This window comes from Melanerpes formicivorus, unplaced genomic scaffold (genome assembly GCF_026170545.1).
Source record: "Melanerpes formicivorus ecotype bairdi unplaced genomic scaffold, bMelFor1.0.p_v2 SCAF_14, whole genome shotgun sequence".
NCBI classification, from domain to species: domain Eukaryota; kingdom Metazoa; phylum Chordata; class Aves; order Piciformes; family Picidae; genus Melanerpes; species Melanerpes formicivorus.
In genome coordinates this window covers 5,933,233-5,954,296 of record NW_027142366.1, presented here as the reverse complement: position 1 = coordinate 5,954,296, position 21,064 = coordinate 5,933,233, and the positions used below count along the sequence as shown (strand labels likewise).

General features: G+C 51.6%; 1 protein-coding gene across 1 annotated transcript in view; it reads right to left on the bottom strand.

Annotated features, from left to right (window-relative positions):
• Nucleotides 1-21,064, bottom strand: part of ADAP1 (ArfGAP with dual PH domains 1) — a 75,822-nt gene that overhangs the window by 2,733 nt on the left and 52,025 nt on the right. Inside the window, exons 5-10 of the mRNA XM_068146717.1 lie at nucleotides 15,523-15,635; nucleotides 12,590-12,736; nucleotides 5,407-5,490; nucleotides 1,773-1,835; nucleotides 1,309-1,380; nucleotides 644-872 (exon numbers count right to left, since the gene is read on the bottom strand). Coding sequence (XP_068002818.1) covers nucleotides 644-872; nucleotides 1,309-1,380; nucleotides 1,773-1,835; nucleotides 5,407-5,490; nucleotides 12,590-12,736; nucleotides 15,523-15,635 — 708 coding nt within the window. The remainder of the gene's footprint in view (nucleotides 1-643; nucleotides 873-1,308; nucleotides 1,381-1,772; nucleotides 1,836-5,406; nucleotides 5,491-12,589; nucleotides 12,737-15,522; nucleotides 15,636-21,064) is intronic.

Below are 21,064 nucleotides of genomic sequence, written 5' to 3'. Positions count from 1 at the left end.
GGAGAAGGGTCTGGATCCCTCCTCATTCCAACCTCCCTTCAAGTAGTTGCAGAGAGCAATGAGATCTCCCCTCAGCCTCCTCCTCTCCTGACTGAACAACCCCAGCTCCCTCAGATGCTCCTCAGAGCTCATGTGTACCAGGCTCTTCACCAGCATCATTGCCCTTCTCTGGACACTCTCCAGCACCTCCATTCCCTTCTTGTGGTGAAGGGCACAGAACTTAACACAATATTCGAGGTGCAGCCTCACCACCACACAGGGACAATCACCTCCCTGTTCCTGCTGGCTGCAGTGAGAAGGTCTCCCCTGAGTCTCCTTTTCTGCAGACTAAAAACCTCAGTTCCCTCAGTTGCTCCCCATAAGACTTGCTCTCTAGACCCTTCACCAGCTTTGCTGCCCTTCCTTGGACATACTCCAGCACCTCAATGTCCTCAATACCATCCTCCTTCCTCTAAGTGTGAGACCCTCCTGCTTGGACAGTCTTTGCCTGCTCCCTGGGGTGGGGAAGGGCTGTGCCGTTTCACACGCACAGGAGGGAGCACGATGCTGCGGCTCCCCAGTCCCGCTCCATCTGCCCCATCCTCCAATGCACAGGAAATAAAAGGAGCCAAGGCTGAGCTCCAGCCCCCACCAGCCAACGCACCTGCGTATTCCTGAGGCAGCATGGGCCGGCTGATGACCTTCTGGAAGGTGGTGATCCACTCCAGCTGGTCGTCCTCCGTCTCGCAGGCAAAGAGGAATTTCCGATCAGGGGTGACGATGGTTATCCCGTGCTGCCAGTGGTTTCCCTGTGTGGATGCTGGGAGCCCTTCCAGGACCTTGTAGCTGTTTTCCTTGCTCCCAATAAAAACTTCCCCTCTAGCAAAGGCATCCTAGGAGACAGCGGAGGGCTCATGCAGGCAGGATTGCAAACAGGAGCTCTGCGTCCTGGGCAGCCAGGATGTGGCTCACCCTGCACCAACCAGAAGCCCCAGCAGCAGAGCACACCAGTCAAACACCAAAAGCACCAGCCACCCCATGGAGTCCTCCTCCAGCTCCTCCCAGGGACACCCATGACACACAACCAGCACCACAGGATCCAAAATCCTAAGCAGAAGACTCTGCAGCTGCTGCACAGGGTCTGCAAAGCGGTTTGGGTGAGTTTCCACACACAGGGCTACCGCACACCGGACACCATCAGGTCCACCTGGCAGTGGTGGTCAGTGCCCCCTGGGCTCTCTCAGCAGCCTGAGCTTCCCTGCAGATTATTGCTATTACTATCATTATGATGGTAATTCCCAACAGATAGCTCAGGAGCCTTCCTCTTACCAGGGGATCTTTGAAATACATGAGCCGTCGGTCATCCATGGTGAACCATCGCTTCTTGAATCCTTCTGTTTGCTGAAGAGCCAAAAAGTGCCAGGTTATACTTGACCAAAGCAGTGCAGATCCTCTCTTACTGGGCATAACCCAGGAGAGTATCAAGGAGGAGCCCAATGCGCTGCAGGAGTTGGGAACGGGTGGGTCTGGGGTCACCACAGGCCACCACAGCCAGGGGCTGGGCCAGCTTGCAGGAAGGGGCAGTGAGAGGGGGATGGGGGGGTTGGTCTGTGAAGAGGTTTGGGATTTTCTTGAGGTTTGCTCCCAGGTGAGGGAAGTGTCTTAACATATTCATAGTGTTAAGGCTTTGCCTCTTTGGCAAGAGTGGGTCTGTGCCACCAGCAGACCCTTCGTAGTCCTGCACAGAGCAGGACTGGTGTTTAGAGGGACTGCAGAAAAGTCTTCTGTCCTACCTTTGGCCCCGTTTTCTCCATGTACCCTTCCTTCAGGTAGTTTCTAGAAAGCTTTGGCACCAGCTGGAGCAGCCAAAGAGGAGAGAAAAGAGAGCACTGTCAGATGGCTAGGGCATCGCTGGGTGTGTGGGCAGGGCTGAGGTGGCACTGGACGGAAAGCCCATGTCAAGCTCACCCCCAGCCCTCAGCCCACCCAGCAGCTCTGGCTGGATGCTTTAGCCTCCAGAGTACTCAGGAGAGGGGGTGCAGAAACATGAAGTGTCTTTGAGCACTTTGCCAGCAGCACCCCAGGAGAAGCTCCTGGAACAAACCCCACGTCACTGGTCAGCTCTGGTGATGCACCTCCTCCCCCAGCCATGGCAGGAACTCCTCACACAAGTCCTAAAGCACAATTTGCCTGTGAAACACAGCCTGCCTGGGCACCCCCAATCCTGCAGATATCACTGACAACAGCTACCAGCACCAGGGATATTTTTAATGCTGCTTAGTGACGAGGCAGGAGCTGTGAGATCTTTGCAGATGCCTCTAAAAGCTTCTCGCAAGAGGACAAGCCTCACCAAACCCAGGGCTGATGATTGTGCTCCTGCCTTTCCCTTAAGCAGGTTATTAACAGCTCTGCTTGCCAGACCACCCTTCCACAGTTCTGCCCACCAGCAGCTCTGGTCAAGCAGACACTTGGGCAAGGGCACCCCAAAACACAACAGCCCAAAGAACCACACAACTGTTCTGCAGCAGCATGGAATATCTTCGCCTTGGATGCCTGATTGTAGGCAAGGAAGGCCCCTGCACCATTCAGAGTCCTGGTGCTTGGTTCCTGGCACAGTACTGAGGACACTTTGCTAAGCAAGGAGCTTGTCACCCTTGGCTCAGAGAGGTTCCTCTACCCTGCAGATGGGTCCCTGAAGCATCCTTCACAGAATCACAGAAGGGACCTCAAAAGATCACCCAGTCCAACCCCCCTGCCAGAGCAGGATCACCTACACCAGATCACACAGGAATGCATCCAGGTGAGTTTTGACTATCTCCAAAGAGGGAGACTCCACAACCTCCCTGGGCAGCCTGCTCCAGGGCTCTGTCACCCTCACAAGTGAAAGTTTTTTTCTTCATATTTACATGAAACTTCCTATGCCTCAACTTCCACCCTTGCCCCTTGAGCTGTCACTGGGCACCACTGAGCAGAGCCTGGCTCCAGCCTCCTGGGACTCACCCTTTACATATTTATAAACACTGATAAGGTCACCTCTCAGTCTCCTCTTCTCCAAGCTAAAGAGCTCCATCTCCCTCAGTCTCTTCTGGTACAGAAGATGTTCCACTCCCTTAATCATCCTGGCACCCCAGGAGCTGCAGAGCCATCCTGGGCATGCTGAGGGCAGTGTGAGCAATTCACACCTCTCCACCACAGTCCACCCAGCTCCTGGCTAAATTTCTTGTCTCTTCAGCTCTCTGACAGGGTGAAGGTCATAAATGAGATGCTAGTGATGGCAGCACCCAGGACAGAGCTACCTTGTGTAGATAACCCAGAGGTCTTCCCCAGAGCTCTCCCCAGGCTGAGTGCTGTGAACAGCGGTTCAGTATTCCAAGGTCAAAAACTAAACCTCACTAAACATCACACTCCTCTGTGTCCTCCAAAGAATAATTGATGAGAAGGGGACAATAAGTGAAGATACAAATATCTTATCTCCCACTGAAACTGCAGAGGGTAAGAAGAGAAACACCTTCACCAACTGCTGAGCAAGTGGCAGGTCCATTATGGTCTGGGAGTTTTGGGGGGCAATTTGATTCAGATGTGCCAACCAGCCTGAACAGAAGATAGGGAAGGGGGTAGAAGTGATTCAGGGCAGTGTGTGCCGCATGGTGACTGTACTACAGCCAGCTAACAAGGCTCCTCTTATGGCTTTTTGTATTTTCCCTGCTTAATTTCTTGTTGGAAAACAGTCTGAAGACCCTGCTGCTGGAGATCAGATACTACCTGTGGGACCTTTCTTCTTTATCCTCCCCCAGGGATCAGGACAGTGTCAGAGCATGGGGCTGACAGGAAGCTTTGGCTCTGGGGCTCCTTGGGCAGCCAGAGACACAGCCACCAGCCTGAGCCCCTCCCAGGTAACACGATTAGGATTCGAAATCTACCAAGCCAAGGAGGTGACAGAGGGTAGGCAACAAGAAGCAGCAGTGACGTCGCACCCCGGCTGCAGTGCCACGCAAGGCACCTGCTGCCAGCCTGCCTCAGCAGTGCCTCCAGGATTGCATTAGCAAAGGGAAATGAAATTAGCAGCTCCAGCGCCCGGAAAAGACGAGACAGAGATTCATGAGATGGCCTGCAGTGACCTGCACACAAGAACTCATCTCAGGGCTTGGCCACAGCACCGGCACTCTTGTTTTCACACAGTCACGGAACTGCCTGCATGGAAAAGACCCCAAGATCAAGAGTCCAACCATGACCTAACATCTCCCTGCACACAACTGTTAGACCATGTCCCTGGGCACCTCATCTGAATGTCTTTTAAACAAACCCCAGCACCTCAATGTCCTTTTTGGAGTGAGGAACCCAAAACCTGAACCCAGTATTCGAGGTGCAGCCTTATCAGTGCCAAGTACAGGGATAAGATCAGGAGAAGTGTGGCCAGCAGGTCGAGGGAGGTGATCCTGCCCCTCTACTCAGCCCTGGTGAGACCCCACCTGGAGTACTGTGTCCAGTTCTGGAGCCTCTATTACAAGAGGGATGTGGAGGTGCTGGAACGTGTCCAGAGAAGGGCCACAAGGATGATCAGAGGGCTGGAGCACCTCTCCTATGAGGACAGACTGAAGGAGTTGGGGCTGTTCAGTCTGCAGAAGAGAAGGCTCCGAGGTGACCTAATTGTGGCCTTCCAATATCTGAAGGGGGCTACAAGAAGGCTGGGGAGGGACTGCTCAGGATCTCAGGTAGTGATAGGACTAGGGGGAATGGAATGAAGCTGGAGGTGGGGAGATTCAGGCTGGATGTGAGGAGGAGGTTCTTCACCATGAGAGTGGTGAAACCCTGGAATGGGTTGTCCAGGGAGGTGGTTGAGGCCCCGTCCCTGGAGGTGTTTAAGACCAGGCTGGATGAGGCTCTGGCCAGCCTGATCTAGTGTGGGGTGTCCCTGCCCATGGCAGGGGGGTTGGAACTAGATGATCCTTGTGGTCCCTTCCAACTCTGAATGATACTAGGATACTATGAAGATTCCTTCCCTGGTCCTGCTGGCCACACTGTTGCTGATAGAGGCCAGGATGCTGTTGGCCACCTGAGCACACTGCTGGCTCATTTTTTCTACCTTCCAGCCTTTACTTTGGTTTTTAACATCATAGCCACAGTCTCTGAGAAAGACATTTGTGGCTGCTGGATGCTTGACAGCACAAGAGTTACTCATACCCACAACTCATGCTCTGAGGGTGCCACATGTGGCACACACACGGTCTCCAAGGGTGGGTGTTGGTAGCAGGTACTGCACGTGGGCTTGACATCCCGCCACCACCATTTCAGTCCAGTGATTGTAAAACACTCTGAAGGATGAAGAGCTCTCCCCAGCCTTCCAGCTTGTTAACAAGATGCCAAAAATGAGCAAGAAGTGTGTGTGGGGGGTGGGGAATAAAAGAACAGAACTGCAGGAAAACTCACATCAACGTCACTGGCTCCAGGGAATGCCACTTGTAAGTAATGGAAACGTGCTGCCCGGATGGCATTGAACCAATCCACGATTTCCTAGGAATGAGAAAGAAAAGCACAGTGAGTAACAGCCTGCAGGTAAAATCATGTGATCCTCCTGCATTTCACCTCTCCCATCACTGTGTCCCAGTTGCAGTTTAGCAGCAGTCCTAAACCAAAATAAGAAACAGACACAAAAGAGAGCACCGAACAGGCAAGGATGGGGAATGCCAAGCTGCTCTCCCAAGCTGCAAGACATCCACAGAGCTCTGCAGCCACTGGTGACCACCAAGGGGCAGAGGGAAGGATTTTAGCATGTCTGTGAACTGGTGAAACATTTGAGGTACTGAGCCCAGCATTGAGCTTGACCCGACAAACACTGCCTGACTCGCTGGCTTGGTGCAAAGGCAGCCTTGTACCTCTCCCCACCACAACCCTATCCCCTGGCCCCTCCAGCCATCACCACGGGCAGGACATGCATGGAATGCCTGAATCCCACCCACATTTTATCAACATACTTCAGTGTTTTGCTACCAGAGTAGCTAAATATCTCTTGATACTGGTACTCCATCCTATCAGTCATATCTGCCAGTCTGCTAGGGACAAGCACAGTGATACTCAAGTCACAGAATCACCAAGGTTGGAAGAGACCTCAAAGATCATCAAGTCCAACCTGTCACCACAGACCTCACGACTAGACCATGGCACCAAGTGCCACATCCAATCCCCCCTTGAACACCTCCAGGGATGGTGACTCCATCACCTTCCTGGGCAGCACATTCCAATGGCTAACAACTCTCTCTGGGAAGAACTTTCTCCTCACCTCCAGCCTAAACCTCCCCTGGTGCAGCTTGAGACTGTGTCCTCTTGTTCTGGTGCTGGTTGCTACAGAGAAGAGACCAACCCTCTCCTGGCTACAACCACCCTTCAGGGAGTTGGAGAGAGCAAGAAGGTCTCCCCTGAGCCTCCTCTTCTCCAGGCTAAGCAACCCACTTCTTCCTTTCCTTGGCAAAAATCCCTCTCTGTTGCTTTTATTTGTTTGCTTGAGGTTCTTTGTTTGGTTGGGTTTTTTTTTTGTTTGATGGGGTTTTTTTGTTTGGTTTTCAAATTTAATTTAGTTTAATTTAATATAACTCAGTTTAGTTTAATTTGGTTTAATTCTATTTTAGTTCCCCCCTCCCCCCCAGAAAACAGTTGCTTTGTAACTTCTCTGCTTTTAAACTCACTTATCCATTTGTCTCCGGTGAGACCCACAGAGGTTGTGCTGCACTGGACACCTTTTTTGAAGGTTTCACTGAGAGTTGCCACATTCATTTTAAGAGACCCAGACAGGGAGCTCCCAAATAGTGCCTTGTGGTGTGAAGGCATGGGCAGAGGGAAGGTGTGTTGGAAGGGAGGTGTGAGGGCTGCCCACACCAGGAAGCTGAGCTGCAAGGAGATGGATGCTGAACCATCCCAGCTGTCAGCAACACACATGAGGCTTCACTCATCAGGGCCAGGTGAACAGAATAGAATAGAATAGAATAGAATAGAATAGAATAGAATAGAATAGAATAGAATAGACCAGACCAGACCAGACCAGACCAGACCAGACCAGACCAGACCAGACCAGGTTGGAAGAGACCTTCAAGATCATCGCGTCCAACCTATCATCCAACACCAGCTAATCAACTAAACCATGCAACCAAGCACCTTATCAAGCCTCCTCCTAAACACTTCCAGGGATGGTGACTCCACCACCTCCCTGGGCAGCACATTCCAATGCCCAATCTCTATATCTGTGAATAATTTCTTCCTAACATCCAGTCTAAACCTCCCCTGGTGCAGCTTGAGACTGTGTCCTCTTGTTCTGGTGCTGGTTGCCTGGGAGAAGAGACCAACCCCCTCCTGGCTACAACCTCCCTTCAGGGAGTTGGAGAGAGCAATAAGATCTCTGCTGAGCCTCCTCTTCTCCAGGCTAAGCAACCCCAGCTCCCTCAGCCTCTCCTCACAGGGCTGTGCTCCAAACCCCTCCCCAGCTTTGTTGCCCTTCTCTGGACTCGTTCCAGCAAGTCAACCTCCTTCCTAAACTGAGGGGCCCAGAACTGGACACAGTACTCGAGGTGTGGTCTAAGCAGTGCAGTGTACAGGGGCAGAATGACCTCCCTGCTCCTGCTGGCCACACTGTTCTTGATGCAGGCCAGGATGCCATTGGCCCTCTTGGCTGCCTGGGCACACTGCAGGCTCATGTTCAGCCTACCATCAACCAGTACCCCCAGGTCCCTCTCTACCTGGCTGCTCTCAGCCACTCTGACCCCAGCCTGTAGCACTGCATGGGGTTGCTGTGGCCAATGTGCAGAACCCAGCAGTTGGATGTGTTAAATCTCATGCCACTGGACTCTGCCCATCTGTCCAGCCAGACTGAATCCTGAAACAAACACTGGCAGCCCTTTCAGGTGATGTTGCTGTAGCAGAGGGAAGACCACAGCAATGCAGAAGTCAGCCTTAAGTAAGAGCTAAACTTTGTTATGCTTTAAAAATTATCAGCTGTGAGGGAAAAAAAACCACAGCAAAACAAACCAGAAAAGGCTCTTGTGTGCAACTGTGGAGACCTCAGTTTGAGGGAGTTGAATTGGGGGTATCTCAAAAATGGCCTGAGGTGGCAGATAGCCTCCCTCTGAAAGTTCACTTGGCTTTGGTTTGTTCAGCTACTTGAAATTGCAGGGGGTAAATATAACAACCAAACAAACCTTTAACAGGACATACACAGAGAATGCTTTGGAAAATTCTGACCTAGTTGTCTGAGGTTTTACTTACTTACCACTTGCTGTCCTACCCTAAGCAGCTAAGCAGACCCCAGATAGCAGCACAAAGAGGATCAGCAAGAGGAACTGAAGTTAAGGATGACCAAAGCAGGCTGCAGGTAAGGAACAATAAGCTATAAAGTTAAGATGTTGGTATTTCATGCAGCCACCAACTGGGTGGATGTAAATACATCTCTATGCAGGTCTCCTCCTCAGTTGTGATGAGAGACAGGGTCTCACCCTGCAGAAAAGCAGAGGCTAAAAACCCCTCGCTGACTTCAGCAATTGATCGCTTCTCGGACTATTGATCACCCATTGCTGGGGGAAGGGGACCCCACCACCTTTCTTTGTGTGAACCTGTTGCTGTGGATGCAAAGCAAGAAGGTTCAGTTGCTAAAAATTTGCTGTGTGCATAATTCTGAACACAGCCACAGGCAGAGTGAGGTGTGAGGAGGCTCTGTCTGGTGTAACACACCAACACTGGACTGCTCAGACTCCTCAGTCACGAAGGGGTTGGCTCAGCAGCAGAGGATCCTTTCACTGATTCGTCTGGAGCAAGCACAATAAGATGAACCACTGCCTGCACCTTTGCAGGTGGCTTCTCCAGCCTCCCAACTTCCTCTGGACTGCTTGCAGTGCCACCACAGGCTCTCCCTCCACATACCACCTCGGTGTCCCTCCAGTCCACATCCTGCACCAGAGCCACCCACACTGCCTGGGCAGCCTCAGACTGAAAATCCCAGATAAAAATGCAACTTGTTCTCACCATACCTGGTGTTCTTCCACCCCTGGAGCTCAAGCAGTGAGCACTTGTGCTGCTGATCGATCCCTCATGCCACCTCTTCCCATCCTGAGAGCTCCTGGTGTTGCTCAGGAAAGGGGAAGCACTGGGGAAGATTCTAAGGCTAATTTGCACAGAGACCGCCCCACAAAAACCTTATTTACAGCTCCTACGGCCGTCTATGGAGACTGAGCCCACCACTTTTCATCCTAAAGGCCCTGGCAACACCAGGGATGGCAGCAACACCCCGCAGCTGTCGAGCTGGTCCTACCGTGGCTGCCAGGAGAAGTCCTGCAGGGGGAGCTTCAGCCCCGGCCAGGAGCTCAGAGCTCTGGGAAATCCGAGCCCGCAGCCTGCCAGCCTCCCACGCCCAGATGGAGATCCGGGGCCAGGTGAAAGCTGGCTCCAGCATTGTGCCCACAGGAGGGACAGCCCAGGTGAGGTGCCGCCAGGACACAGGGCAGTCTGCACACAGGTGCCACCCCACGCAGAGGATCTCTCTCCCACTCCAACCGGTGCCTCAGCTTCACCCTGGCAGGTCCAGCACATCTGGGGGTGGGCAAGTGCTAACAAGGAGCCACAACAACGTCCTCTAAAATGGTCAGAGCCCAAGACATCTTGGCCTGCCTCTCCAGACACCCACTGCTACCAGACACATCCTGAGAGCACCCAGATGTGCCTGCTTTGAGCAAGGTGCTGGGGATGGTTTCAGTCTCTTGCTTGCCACCAGGACACACCAAGAAGCTGATGAAACCACCTGGCTGAGGCCACCCAAGAAGTACATCTCCAGCCAAGTCAGATGTTGCTGTCCCACCCTGTGAAGCTGTGGGGTGGCAGCACAGCTACCCACTTGGTCCATCCACCTCCATCCCTTTGGATGCCTTACTCCTGCAGATGCCAGCGGGGTGGCAGGGCTCTCCTGCCTGCTTTAGGGGTTGGATAGGCACACGTGGGATTATCCCATCTCAGACATGAGCCCAAGCTCTTCTGGGGTGTTGCAGAGGAAGAGCCAGGTGGAGAGCAGCAGGAGATGCTCTGGATTACTGCTGAGCTCCTCGGCGGAAACCCTCACACCGGAACCTGCCTGGTGGGAGGTCAGGCAGATCAGTGACAGGATTAGGTGAGGAGGTATCAAACCCCAGCTATGTGAGACAGGAGCCTAAATCAGACCTGAGCAGTTCAGTCCTGGGGTACCAGAGGACACCCTGGGGCTGCCAGGAGAGGATAGGAGGGAGTGAAGGCCAGCAGAGGAAGGCAGGCATGTCCCAGGGCTGTCTCCAGTGCCAAAGGGTGGGAGCTTACCCCAGGGATGTCATCCTCTTGCAGCCCTTTGCTCAGCTGAAGGGGCAGATCAGTTTCAGGGAACTCAAAGGAAATTCAGGCAGGCTGTTACCCAAAGGCATCAGAACACATCCTGCCAAACCTCCAACACAGAGGTAGCAGCAACTGCTTGAGACCTGCAAGACTGCTCCCTTCACAAGCCCTCATCAGACAGCTCAGCATTTTAAACCCCAAACCCAAGTAACAGTGAAAACCTGAGCCCATTCCTCACAGCTGGGCAAGGTGGAGCAGCACAGCCCAGCAAAACACAGACAGGGGCACGATGGTGGATGGAGCTTCCATAGGAAAGGGCTTCTGCCTCTGTCTTTGGTGAAAACTGTGACCAGGGAGGTACTTGAGAGCAGCTCAGCAATACCTGGCTGCCCTAAAGCAGCCCCTGGTGACAAGCAGTGTCTGCTCTGTACCAGGGGACTTGCACATCCCACCAGGCCAAGCAGATGGAGAGGAGGGTAAACAGAGGAGCAGCCCTGCTGGAGCAGCTCCCCACAGACCACAAACACATGGAGCAAGACCCTGGAGGGTAAATGGAGGAGCAGTCCTGCTGCTGCAGCTCCCCAGAACCAACAAATGCATAGAGAAAGACCCTGTGGTGCTGCAGGGTGCAAAGGAGTGGGCAGGCTGAACTGGAGCACAGGGCTGGAGAGACACAGCCCAACTAATGAACCCCACTGTGTGGGCAGCAAACAAAAGACAGGCAGGCACCAGCACACTGTGCCACTTCCCCCAGAGCAGCAAGACCTGCCTGGTTCTAAGAGCTCATCATTGCTTCTTTTTATAGAGAAATACACACATAAGGGAGGAGGGAGAGAGAGAGAAAGAATTCCTTTTGTGTCTGAATGCAGCAGCACAGACACAGGCACACATCCATCCATGGTGCCTGTGCCTACCATACACACAACACAGGTGTGTGCACACCACCTGCAGGCCTCTGTGCATGCACAAACCCAGGCAGTGCCACTCATTAACCCAACCTGACCCCCACACTGCCTCCTGCCAGGAGCTCCTGTACCATCAGGAAGCACATCCAGCCTCTGCAGCTCAGCCCTGCTAGCACCACACACATCACCCAGCTCTACCACCCAGAGCCTGAGCAGCAGCAGCGGGGCTAAGAACAGCTTTGCTCACCTACAAGTGAAGAGTATCTTGGGTTTTGGTGGCATTATTGTCCCAGACAGCCTGGAGAGGAGCAACTGCTCTGAGCACAGCCTGCTTATCCCTAGCAGGGCTGCTTGGCTTGCCATGCCTGGATGAACAGCTGGGAATGGGCTGTGCACCGAGACAATCCTGCAAATCCCTGCTGTGTCCACAAGGGATTGCCCCCAGAAAGCCTCTCTGACAGCCAGGGTGCTGAAGAGGATGTGACACCAAATGCTGGGGGCACCATGACAGCCAGAAGAAAGTAGGTACTGTGAACAGGACAGCTTCAGCCTCCGATTTTGTGGCTGCTGCAGGGCTGATGCCATTTTATTTGGAGCCCAAAACATATGGGGAGGGAACAAAGTGATGAAAATAAGCCTGTGAGATGGCATCCACTGCAAACTCAGTCAGGTCTGCTCTCTGCTTGGACACCAGTATATGGAGACAAGACCCACTGGACAGTGTGGTGACTGCTCAGAGTAGCTCCTGGGCTGGGACCTCTGTGACAGCCTCCAGGAGAGCTAGGACCCCCCTCACTGCCTTGGTCTCCATGTCCACCTCCATGGACTTCATGTCCTCATTGTGCAAATGTCTGCCCCAGATCTGTGAGTCCTCTTCCTCACACCTCCCTTCAGAGGCAGGAGGGCATGGCAGCAAGGGGGTTTATGCCACTGCCAACCTGCAGAGCTGCATTTTATAGAGCACAAGACAGGCAGAGAAACAAGCAGCTTCTTGGGTCTCCTACCATCCAGCTCACTCCCCTGCTTTGAGTCCTTAGAGTGAGCCCCCTCATCTTTCACTGCTCTGCTCACCCTGTCTCCTTCTCCAGGGACCAAGAAGCCTGCCTTAAAAATGCCTCTGCCCCTAGGTTTAGTTCCATGCAGAGGAACAGCAATTCCTTCCATTTGCCTCTTCTTATTTAGAAGACACAGTGTGCAGCCTTCATGCTGGGCAGGACACCACAGAGCTGGTCGTGCACCCTGTACCCCATCACTTCCACACCCCCCCAACAGTTCCCAGCTCAGCCAGAGCCTGGTGTGCCACAGGCTGGCTCCGTGCCGTATCAACCCCCAGCACCACAACTCCACCCTCCTGGTTACCTCCATGCTCTCACCTTGCCATCTTCATGATAGACAAAGATGTTCCTTGTGCTATTGTCCTTCAAATAAGTGATCTGCAGTCCGTGTGGGTTCCCTATTTTTGCAGGCTGGAAAGTTGCATTTAGGTGTTCAATCTTCATAATTGCTTTGGGTTCTTTTGCCTGGAAAACACAGCTGAGTGAGCAAACACCCTGAAAATTGGCTTTCAAACCAGAAAGTAGTTCACTTGGTCAGAAAACACTCCTGATTGAGGCCATTAGCTAAAAAACACCTGACTCCCAGCCCTCAAAATTGCTTGGTGATGAGGCATCAGAGACTTTGCTCGGGTGTCAGCGAGTGCTGTCTGCCTGGAAACATTCTCTGTTCTGCAACATTCAGCAGAGGTCAAGGGAAGCAAGGCTAGGTGAAGATTCATGACAGGATGTTGTGCTATAAAGACAAGCATCCTCACCATGCCTCCAGTGTCACCCTTTGTTCAGCTGTCTCCCAACCCCTCCAGACTCTTTACCTAATGATAAGTGGCCACCATTGACAGCAGGGTGAATGCTGTCAAAGAAATAAATCCATTCAAGCAGACTGCTAACTAAGAGGCCAGGATGCTTTCTGCATTTCAAGCACCCACAGCCAATTCACCCTTGCCCAAGAAGGTGTAGGATTACCCCCCCTTGCCAACTTCAGATCTGGGTGCTAGCCTGGCATCATGCCCATGTCCCCATCAAGCCCATCCTCTCACACAGGCCATTGGCTTTTGACTCTGCTCCTCCCTTTGCCCCCAGACTGGGAACTTTCTTTTTGGAGAGACAAATGCATACCTTATAGCCCACCTCTTGGGTGGGTTAGCCCAACATAAGCCTGGATCAGGCCCTCCTAGGCACCAATCCCACTTGCACCCTCTGTGGTAGGTCGCTTCAACTTCCCTTCCTACAGCACATCTGTAGAACTTTACCACCCTTTCAGGACTGCACTGAGAAGTGAGCCAGCATCACAAAAAGCCTTCTGCTAACACCAGTTTTAGGACACTGCCAGAGGCCAGCAGAAGGTAATGCAGTGGTGCTGTGGTCCCCAGCACCTCGTGGAAGTCTTTAAGCTCGTGGAGATGCTATCAGCTCCTTTGCATCTTGTGGGCACACAGCCATCATGAGCAATCATGGTAGGGAAATCCCAGCAAAGAGGACACATCTAGACAGCTTTGCTCCCATCAGAGCTATGGTTAGCAATGAAGCAAAGCAGCTTCAAACTACAAGAGCAGTCAATAGCAGCTGAATGGGGGCTGCTGGGACTTTCACTTCTCCCTTGGTAATGACTGGCTCTCTCCTGCCCCGAGAGGCAATTGCACCATAACACAGCAAGCTGAAGGAGAAGGTGGTGCTCTCAAAGTCAGACACCAGGCATGGAGAAGTGTGGATCAATGCTCCCCCCTGCTCTGCATGGTGAGTCCCAACATGACACCAAAAAAGTGGCTGGCAGCTCAGTCTGGGCTGCTCTCAACTGCAATGCTCATGGGGAGCTCAAAGGTGAGAGGAAACGACCTGGCTTTCTCCATGCTGTGGCACCAAACAGTAGAACATTTGTCTTCATCACAAATGCAGTTTTCATGGTCACATATCTCCATCTCTCACAATAAAGGAAATGTGCTCTGGGGAAAAAGACAAATGCTTCCACTGCTCGACTCTGGAACAGGCAGCCTGGGGTTCTTCCTCTGGGTTGCTTGTCATGATGTGCAAAGGAGGTTTCAGCACCCAGTGAGCACTGTGAGACAGTGATACCTTCATCACAACCTAGCCATAACTATGAAATCCATGTCAGCTGGATGATGCAGAGCCAGAGCTGAGAAAAACCTCTTTGTTGGTGGTTCAGGAAAAGCCTCTTGACTCAACAGAGCAGGACTGTCTACAATCTTAGAATCACAGAATCACAAGAGTTGGAAGTGACCTCAAGGATCATCCAGTTCCAACCCCCCTGCCACGGGCAGAGACCCCTCACACTAGGTCAGCTTGCTCAGAGCCACAGCACCTTAAATACCTCCAGGGATGAGGCTTCCACCACCTCCCTGGGCAACCTGTTCCAGTGTCTCATCACCCTCATGGGGAAGAACTTCTTCCTAACATCCAACCTGAATCTCCCCATTTCTATTTTTTTCCCATTCCCCCTAGTCCTATCATTTCCTGACACCCTAAAATATCCCTCCCCAGCTTTCTTGTAGACCCCAATGGTCAGCAAGGTTCTCTCACCATGACCATGGCAGTGGTGGACCAGGAGCAAACCCTGCCAATAACACTGCTGAGATAGAATAGAATAATAGAATAAACCAGGTTGGAAGAGACCTTCAAGATCATCGTGTCCAACCCATCAACCAATCCAATCCAACAACTAAACCATGGCACCAAGCACCCCATCAAGTCTCCTCCTGAACACCTCCAATGATGGTGACTCCACCACCTCCCATGGTTCCCATGGGCAGCCCATTCCAATGGGCAATCACTCTCTCTGTATAGAACTTCTTCCTAACATCCAGCCTAAACCTGGTGCCCTTGTCCTGGCATGGTCAGGGACTCTTCTCCCAGGCAACCAGCACCAGAACAAGAGGACACAGTCTCAAGCTGTGCCAGGGGAGGTTTAGGCTGGAGGTGAGGAGAAAGTTCTTCACTGAGAGAGTTGTTAGCCATTGGAATGTGCTGCCCAGGGAGGTGGTGGAGTTGCCGTCCCTGGAGGTGTGCAAGAGGGGATTGGACGTGGCACTTGGTGCTGTGGTCTCTAGTCATGAGGTCTTGGGTGACAGGTTGGACTTGATGGTCTTTGAGATCTTTTCCAACCTTGTTGATTCTATGATTCAATGCTTATGAACACTGTAAAACTACAAATAAAGTGGTGGCTTAGGAATGCCTCGGCCAGAGATGCTCTGAGAGCTGTGAGCTCCTACCCCCCTGCAGCAGCCCCCTGTACTCACGTCGTTTTTGTTGAAGTACTTCAGCGCGCCTTCCCTCTCCGACAAGACGAACTTCCGGCTCAGGAACTGCCCATTGTCACGTCCTCTCTTCCACAGAAACCCTTCTCGGTACCCTGCAGCAGAAAGCAAGTGGCTGAGGCTCGGAGGTGAAGTGCCATGTGTAAAAATAGAGACAGAGTGAAGTGCCACATGTGAAAACAGAGATAGGGTCAGGAAAAGGAGAAGAGCTTCAACTTCCAAACCAAGCAGATCAGCTGTGTGCTTGGATTGCTCAAGGCATGAATGAAACAGGCCAACTCCCTCACATTTGCCCTTCTTACTCTGTTCTTGCTCTTATACAACAGTCTGTGCCTCACCTGAAGGGAGGTGGTAGACAGGCAGGGGTTGGTCTCTTCTCCCAGGCAACCAGCACCAGAACAAGAGGACACAGTCTCAAGCTGTGCCAGGGGGAGTTTAGGCTGGATGTTCGGAAGAAATTCTTCATAGAGTGATAGCCCATTGGAATGTGCTGCCCAGGGAGGTGGTGGAGTCACCATCACTGGAGGTGTTTAGAAGGGTGTTTAGGTGTTTAGAATAGAATAGAAATAACCAGGTTGGAAGAGACCTTCAAGATCATCAAGTCCAACCTATCATCCAGCACAACCTAATCAACTAAACCATGGCACCAAGCACCCCATCAAGTCTCCTCCTAAACACCCCCAGTGATGGTGACTCCACCACCTCCCTGGGTAGCCCATTCCAATGGGCAATCACTCTCTCTATGAAGAACTTCTTCCTAATATCCAGTCTGAACCTCCCCTGGCACAGCTTGAGACTGTGTCCTCTTATTCTGGTGCTGGTTGCCTGGGAGAAGAGACCAGCCCCCACCTGTCTACAACCTCCCTTCAGGTAGTTATAGAGAGCAAGAAAGTCTCCCCTGAGCCTCCTTTTTTTCCAGGCTAAGCAACCCCAGCTCCCTCAGCCTCTCCTCACAGGACTGTGTTCCAAACCCCTCACCAACTTTGTTGCCCTTCTCTGGACTCGTTCCAGCAAGTCAACATCCTTCCTAAACTGAGGGGCCCAGAACTGGATCAGGATCAGCCAAAGCCAGCAAAACCCAACCAAGGGCAGCCTCACCCAAGAACAGCACAGGAAAGACCCAGGTGATGCTCATCTCACCACTGTGGTAGGAATTAATTCCTGGGAGACCAAATCTCTGATTCAGTCTCAGACACTGCTACCAGCCAGGCTCCTATCAGCATAGCTGCGTCCCGCAGAGCAGGCTGCACACGCTGGAGCTGAGCAGGAATAATGTCTCTCTGACAGCAGACAGACAGGCAGTAGGTGATGCCCAGCTGATACATTTACAAAATGCAAGATTGGCTTAACGTGAGGCTGCGACGCTGCTGGGGCTCTGACGGCTGCTGACTGCTCTCTTGAATGGCAAACTGTTCAGCAGCTTGCTCTTGAAGTGTGTGGTTTAGAAACCAATGCCAGGCAGTTCCTGTTCCTGAAGGGTGCTGATTTTTAATGCCAAGCCAGTCAGAGCAATGGGAGAGTGCCTCAAAAGCCATTTCTGTTCACTCCACTAAAGGCAGAGACACTTTCAGAGCCTCTCTGTGTCTGACATTTGGGGAACGCTGGCGTCTCGTAGGGGGCTGGGCAAAGCTGGGCTTGGAGGAAAGGAAGTCAGTGTCAAATGAGAGACAGGGGAGGCCAGTGACACCTCCAAATGCAAACATGAGGGGATGCAGGAGGAAAGGCCATACTTTCCTTCAGGAATCCCCACTGGAGTTTGCCTGATTTAGCAGAGCACCAGGCACACAAAGATCAGCTTTCAGTAGGTCCACCTTGGAGCACCTCAGCTCCACAATACTTGGCTGTGGGTCTCATCCATTCCTTCCTCTGGAGGGCTTCATTACAAACCTCTGCATGGCAAAGGGTGCTGCAGGCATTCCTCATTAAACTTGCTCCCCTCCACAACGCATTTTTGGTGATTTTTCTTAACACTTCAGGGATGAAGAACACAATTACTCTGCATCTCCCCAAAGGGGATCTCAAACAATTGCAAATCTGTATAGCCTAACACTCAGCCCTGGCAGATGGACATCATATTGGTTATGTACAGAGAGATGGGAGCCCAGAGAGCTTTGGTGAGCTGCCCAGGACAAGACTGTGAGCCAGTGTCAAGGTCAGGCAGGAAATTCAGCTTTCCCTGCTCTCTTCCATTTCATCTCTTCATCATTTTTATCTTCTATTTTCAATCTTCTGTGGCATAAAGGCAGCACCCAAATTCCACTCCAGTGAAGAACAAAAACCAAACCAACACAAAGTTCCATAGTTCATCATCTGGCTCTTCCCAGAGCCATCACCTCTGCACAGGAGCTCCTGGCTCTGACAGAGCCAGCTGCTAATTTCACTGTACTTCAGTACAGATTTGCATAAATCCTTTGCTTGCTTCTTCCCCCCTTCCCCCCTGTCTTTTTGTCTTCCTCCAGGGCAGCGACACTGGGAGCTGTTCCTCTGCTCTGCCCAAACCTGCTGCCTGCACCTCTGTCAGCATCCATCAGTGCAAAACACCATGAACTAGACTTGAACCCAAACTGAACCCCTCTAGGCTCCTCAGGCAAACAGTAAGTCAGCAAGATGTGTTCTCAATGTCCTGATCTAAAGGATTGTGAAAACAGCTAGAGAAGGCGTTGAGGAATGAGACCGCAGGAGGTTGAACAGGGAACAGATCTTACACTGGAGGGCATCAGAGCCAGGGAATTAAACCATCTCTTCCTCATCTCTGTAGGCTGCATTACCTTAGCAACAGCTTTGTATTTGGAGGTATCTGGCCAAATCCAGATCTTCATGAGGGCTGTTCTGCTTATGTTGAAGCTAAACAACCACTAGTCCTCTCTCACCTGCTGACTGCTGGTGTTGGACCACTCAGCATCATGTCGCCAACAGCCCTGCCTCTCCTCTCAAGGCACAGAACAAGAGATGTGACACCTGTCATCATCCTACTGGATTGCCAGCACCCAACTGTGACCACAGAAAGCACTACCTAATGAAGACCTGCTGGACAGCACCTGTGGCCACTCTAAAACCATCACTCTTGCACTGCTAACACCACTGCTGCTTGGTCATCAAGTTTTCTGCATCATCTCAGCCACCTGCCAAGGAGCCAAACCAGCCACTTGCTTTTGTAGGCAATTCTGGCTCAAACCTGTGGCACTTGCAAAGAAAAGATAAAAACCACCAAGCAGTAGTGACAAAGTTGCCCCACAAACAGCACACAACATAAAATGAAGTCACAGAGCCCCAGATGGGTGGCTTTGGCCTGCCATGTAGTTTCCAAGGTGTAATGAGGAACTGTCATTTCCAAACTCACTTCACCACCACAGCTAAAACTCTTGTGGGGCAAAGAAAAGAGTCACCACTTTGGTTGGCTGAAAAGAAGATACTGTATGGCCTTGGGTCAGCTCCATTGCACTGGTGGCTGGAGATCCGCCAAGCCAGGCACCCAAAGTCAGCAGGACTCCTTGGGTGCTTGAGTCTAGCCCAGCTTTCTCACGGTCTGCAAGTCAGCAGAGGAAGCAAGGGAGAGGATTTTCTATCAAGACATAGTCCTTCCATCCAACTTCTGCCAGCAATGTGTTCAAGTTCCCCATTTTTTCAGAGGAGGGTACTGCTACTTCCCCACCCCAGAAAGCTGTCATGGTGCTCATAAATTATGGGGGGGGGGGGGGGGTTGGTCTCTGAGAATGTGGATTGTAGAAAGTACCCAAAATTACTCTTTTCAATTTCAGCCTTTGTTCTCAGAGAAGACAAAAACCCTTCTGGAGGGGAGCAGCCAGACCCACTGGATGGAAAGCCAAGTCAAACCACACAAACCAAAAGCCTACATTCATGGACTTTGCTTTCTGTCAACCTAAGTAAAGCACTATAACCATGGCCACATCTGCTCTTCAGTTCCTTTGGCACTTCACTTTGCAATTTCACCCCAAAAGAGGCATCACAACTGCTTGTTTCCATGATGCTTCTAGGGCCGTGGTAGAGCTAGGTCTGGTCCAAAGCTTTTAGGAGAAACATGGTATCATAGTATCACAGTCTCATTCAGGGTTGGAAGGTACCACAAGGATCATCTAGTTCCAACCCCCCTGCCATGGGCAGGGACACCCCACACTAGATCAGGCTGGCCAGAGCCCCATCCAGCCTGGGCTTAAACACCTCCAGGGACGGGGCCTCGACCACAGCCAAAACCGAGCAGAGCAACAGGGCCAGTATCATACTCAAGCCCAAATGCATCACCAGGAGGCTTCTTGCCTTCTTGTCTCACTGCAAGACAAAGCACAGGACACTGACATAGGAGAACATTGCTTATTTGTGTGTGCAGCTCAAGAGCAATTTCCTAGAACTCGGGCAGGGCAGCTCCACCTACAGAAGGAGGTTTTCTTTAAGCAGTTAAAAATGCTTTGACCCCAATCCAGAGCTTTGGAGAAGATTTAAATACAACTACATCACTTTGCTGCTGAAATTACAGGGTATGTATCACCACTTCTCTGTGTGTCAGAAGCTGAGTATCTTCTCTATTAACACTGTAAGAAGTTAATTAAAGCAGAAAGGCAGATAGATGCTTGCTGGGGATGACGTGCCTGCTTTTCCTGCGAGGTTAAGGAACTGCATAATTATTTGGAGCAGCTGAGTGGCAAATCCCTGACATCCCACATCCCCACTGGCACCGATGTCACAACCTCCTTTGAAAGCAGAGAGTCTGCAGGATGTTTCTTGTTTATTTTTGTTTAGAATAGAGCAGAATTAGCCAGGTTGGAAAAGTCCTTTGAGATCATCGAGTCCAAGCTATCATCCAACACCACCTAATCAACTAAATCATGGCACCAAGTATCCCATCCAGTCTCTTCCTAAACACCTCCAGTGATGGTGACTCCACCACCTCCCTGGGCAGCACATTCCAATGGCCAATCTCTCTTTCTATGAAGAACTTCTTCCTAACACCCAGGCTAAACCTCCCCTGGCACAGCTTGAGGCTGTGTCCTCTTGTTCTGGTGAAACAAACCATGCTGTCCTTAGCCACAGAGTTGGATGGAGAAGTCCCTATGGACTGGACTTTGAGGAGTGCTGCAGAAAGAGCCATGCACCTCCTGCTGCTGGGCCAGCAAAAATGGTTTGGTTTGATTACAGGAAGTTGTAGCAGTTCTTCCTGCAACACTCAGCCATCACCAAAGCAAGGCATCTCAGTGACTTCAGTTGGAATTGTTTTAAGCAGCCAGAATGCAATTTTTTTCTCCTGGAGTGAGAACACCACTTTATCCAGAGACAAACTCATCTTCCCCCCTGCATAAGGTAATCCCCTCACAAGCGGTGCCAGGGTTGGTCACACAACTGAAAGGGCTCTCAGTCAAGGCTGCAACCACACCCCTGCTTCACTGCACAGCACCAGCAGCTTGCCTGTTTTTTTGTTTCTTCTTTTTCTTTTTGTTCTTCCTCTGTCTGCAGCTGTGCTGAGGAGCTTGCAACTTCCCTGAAAATAATTCTGCAGTCATCTGCGGATAAC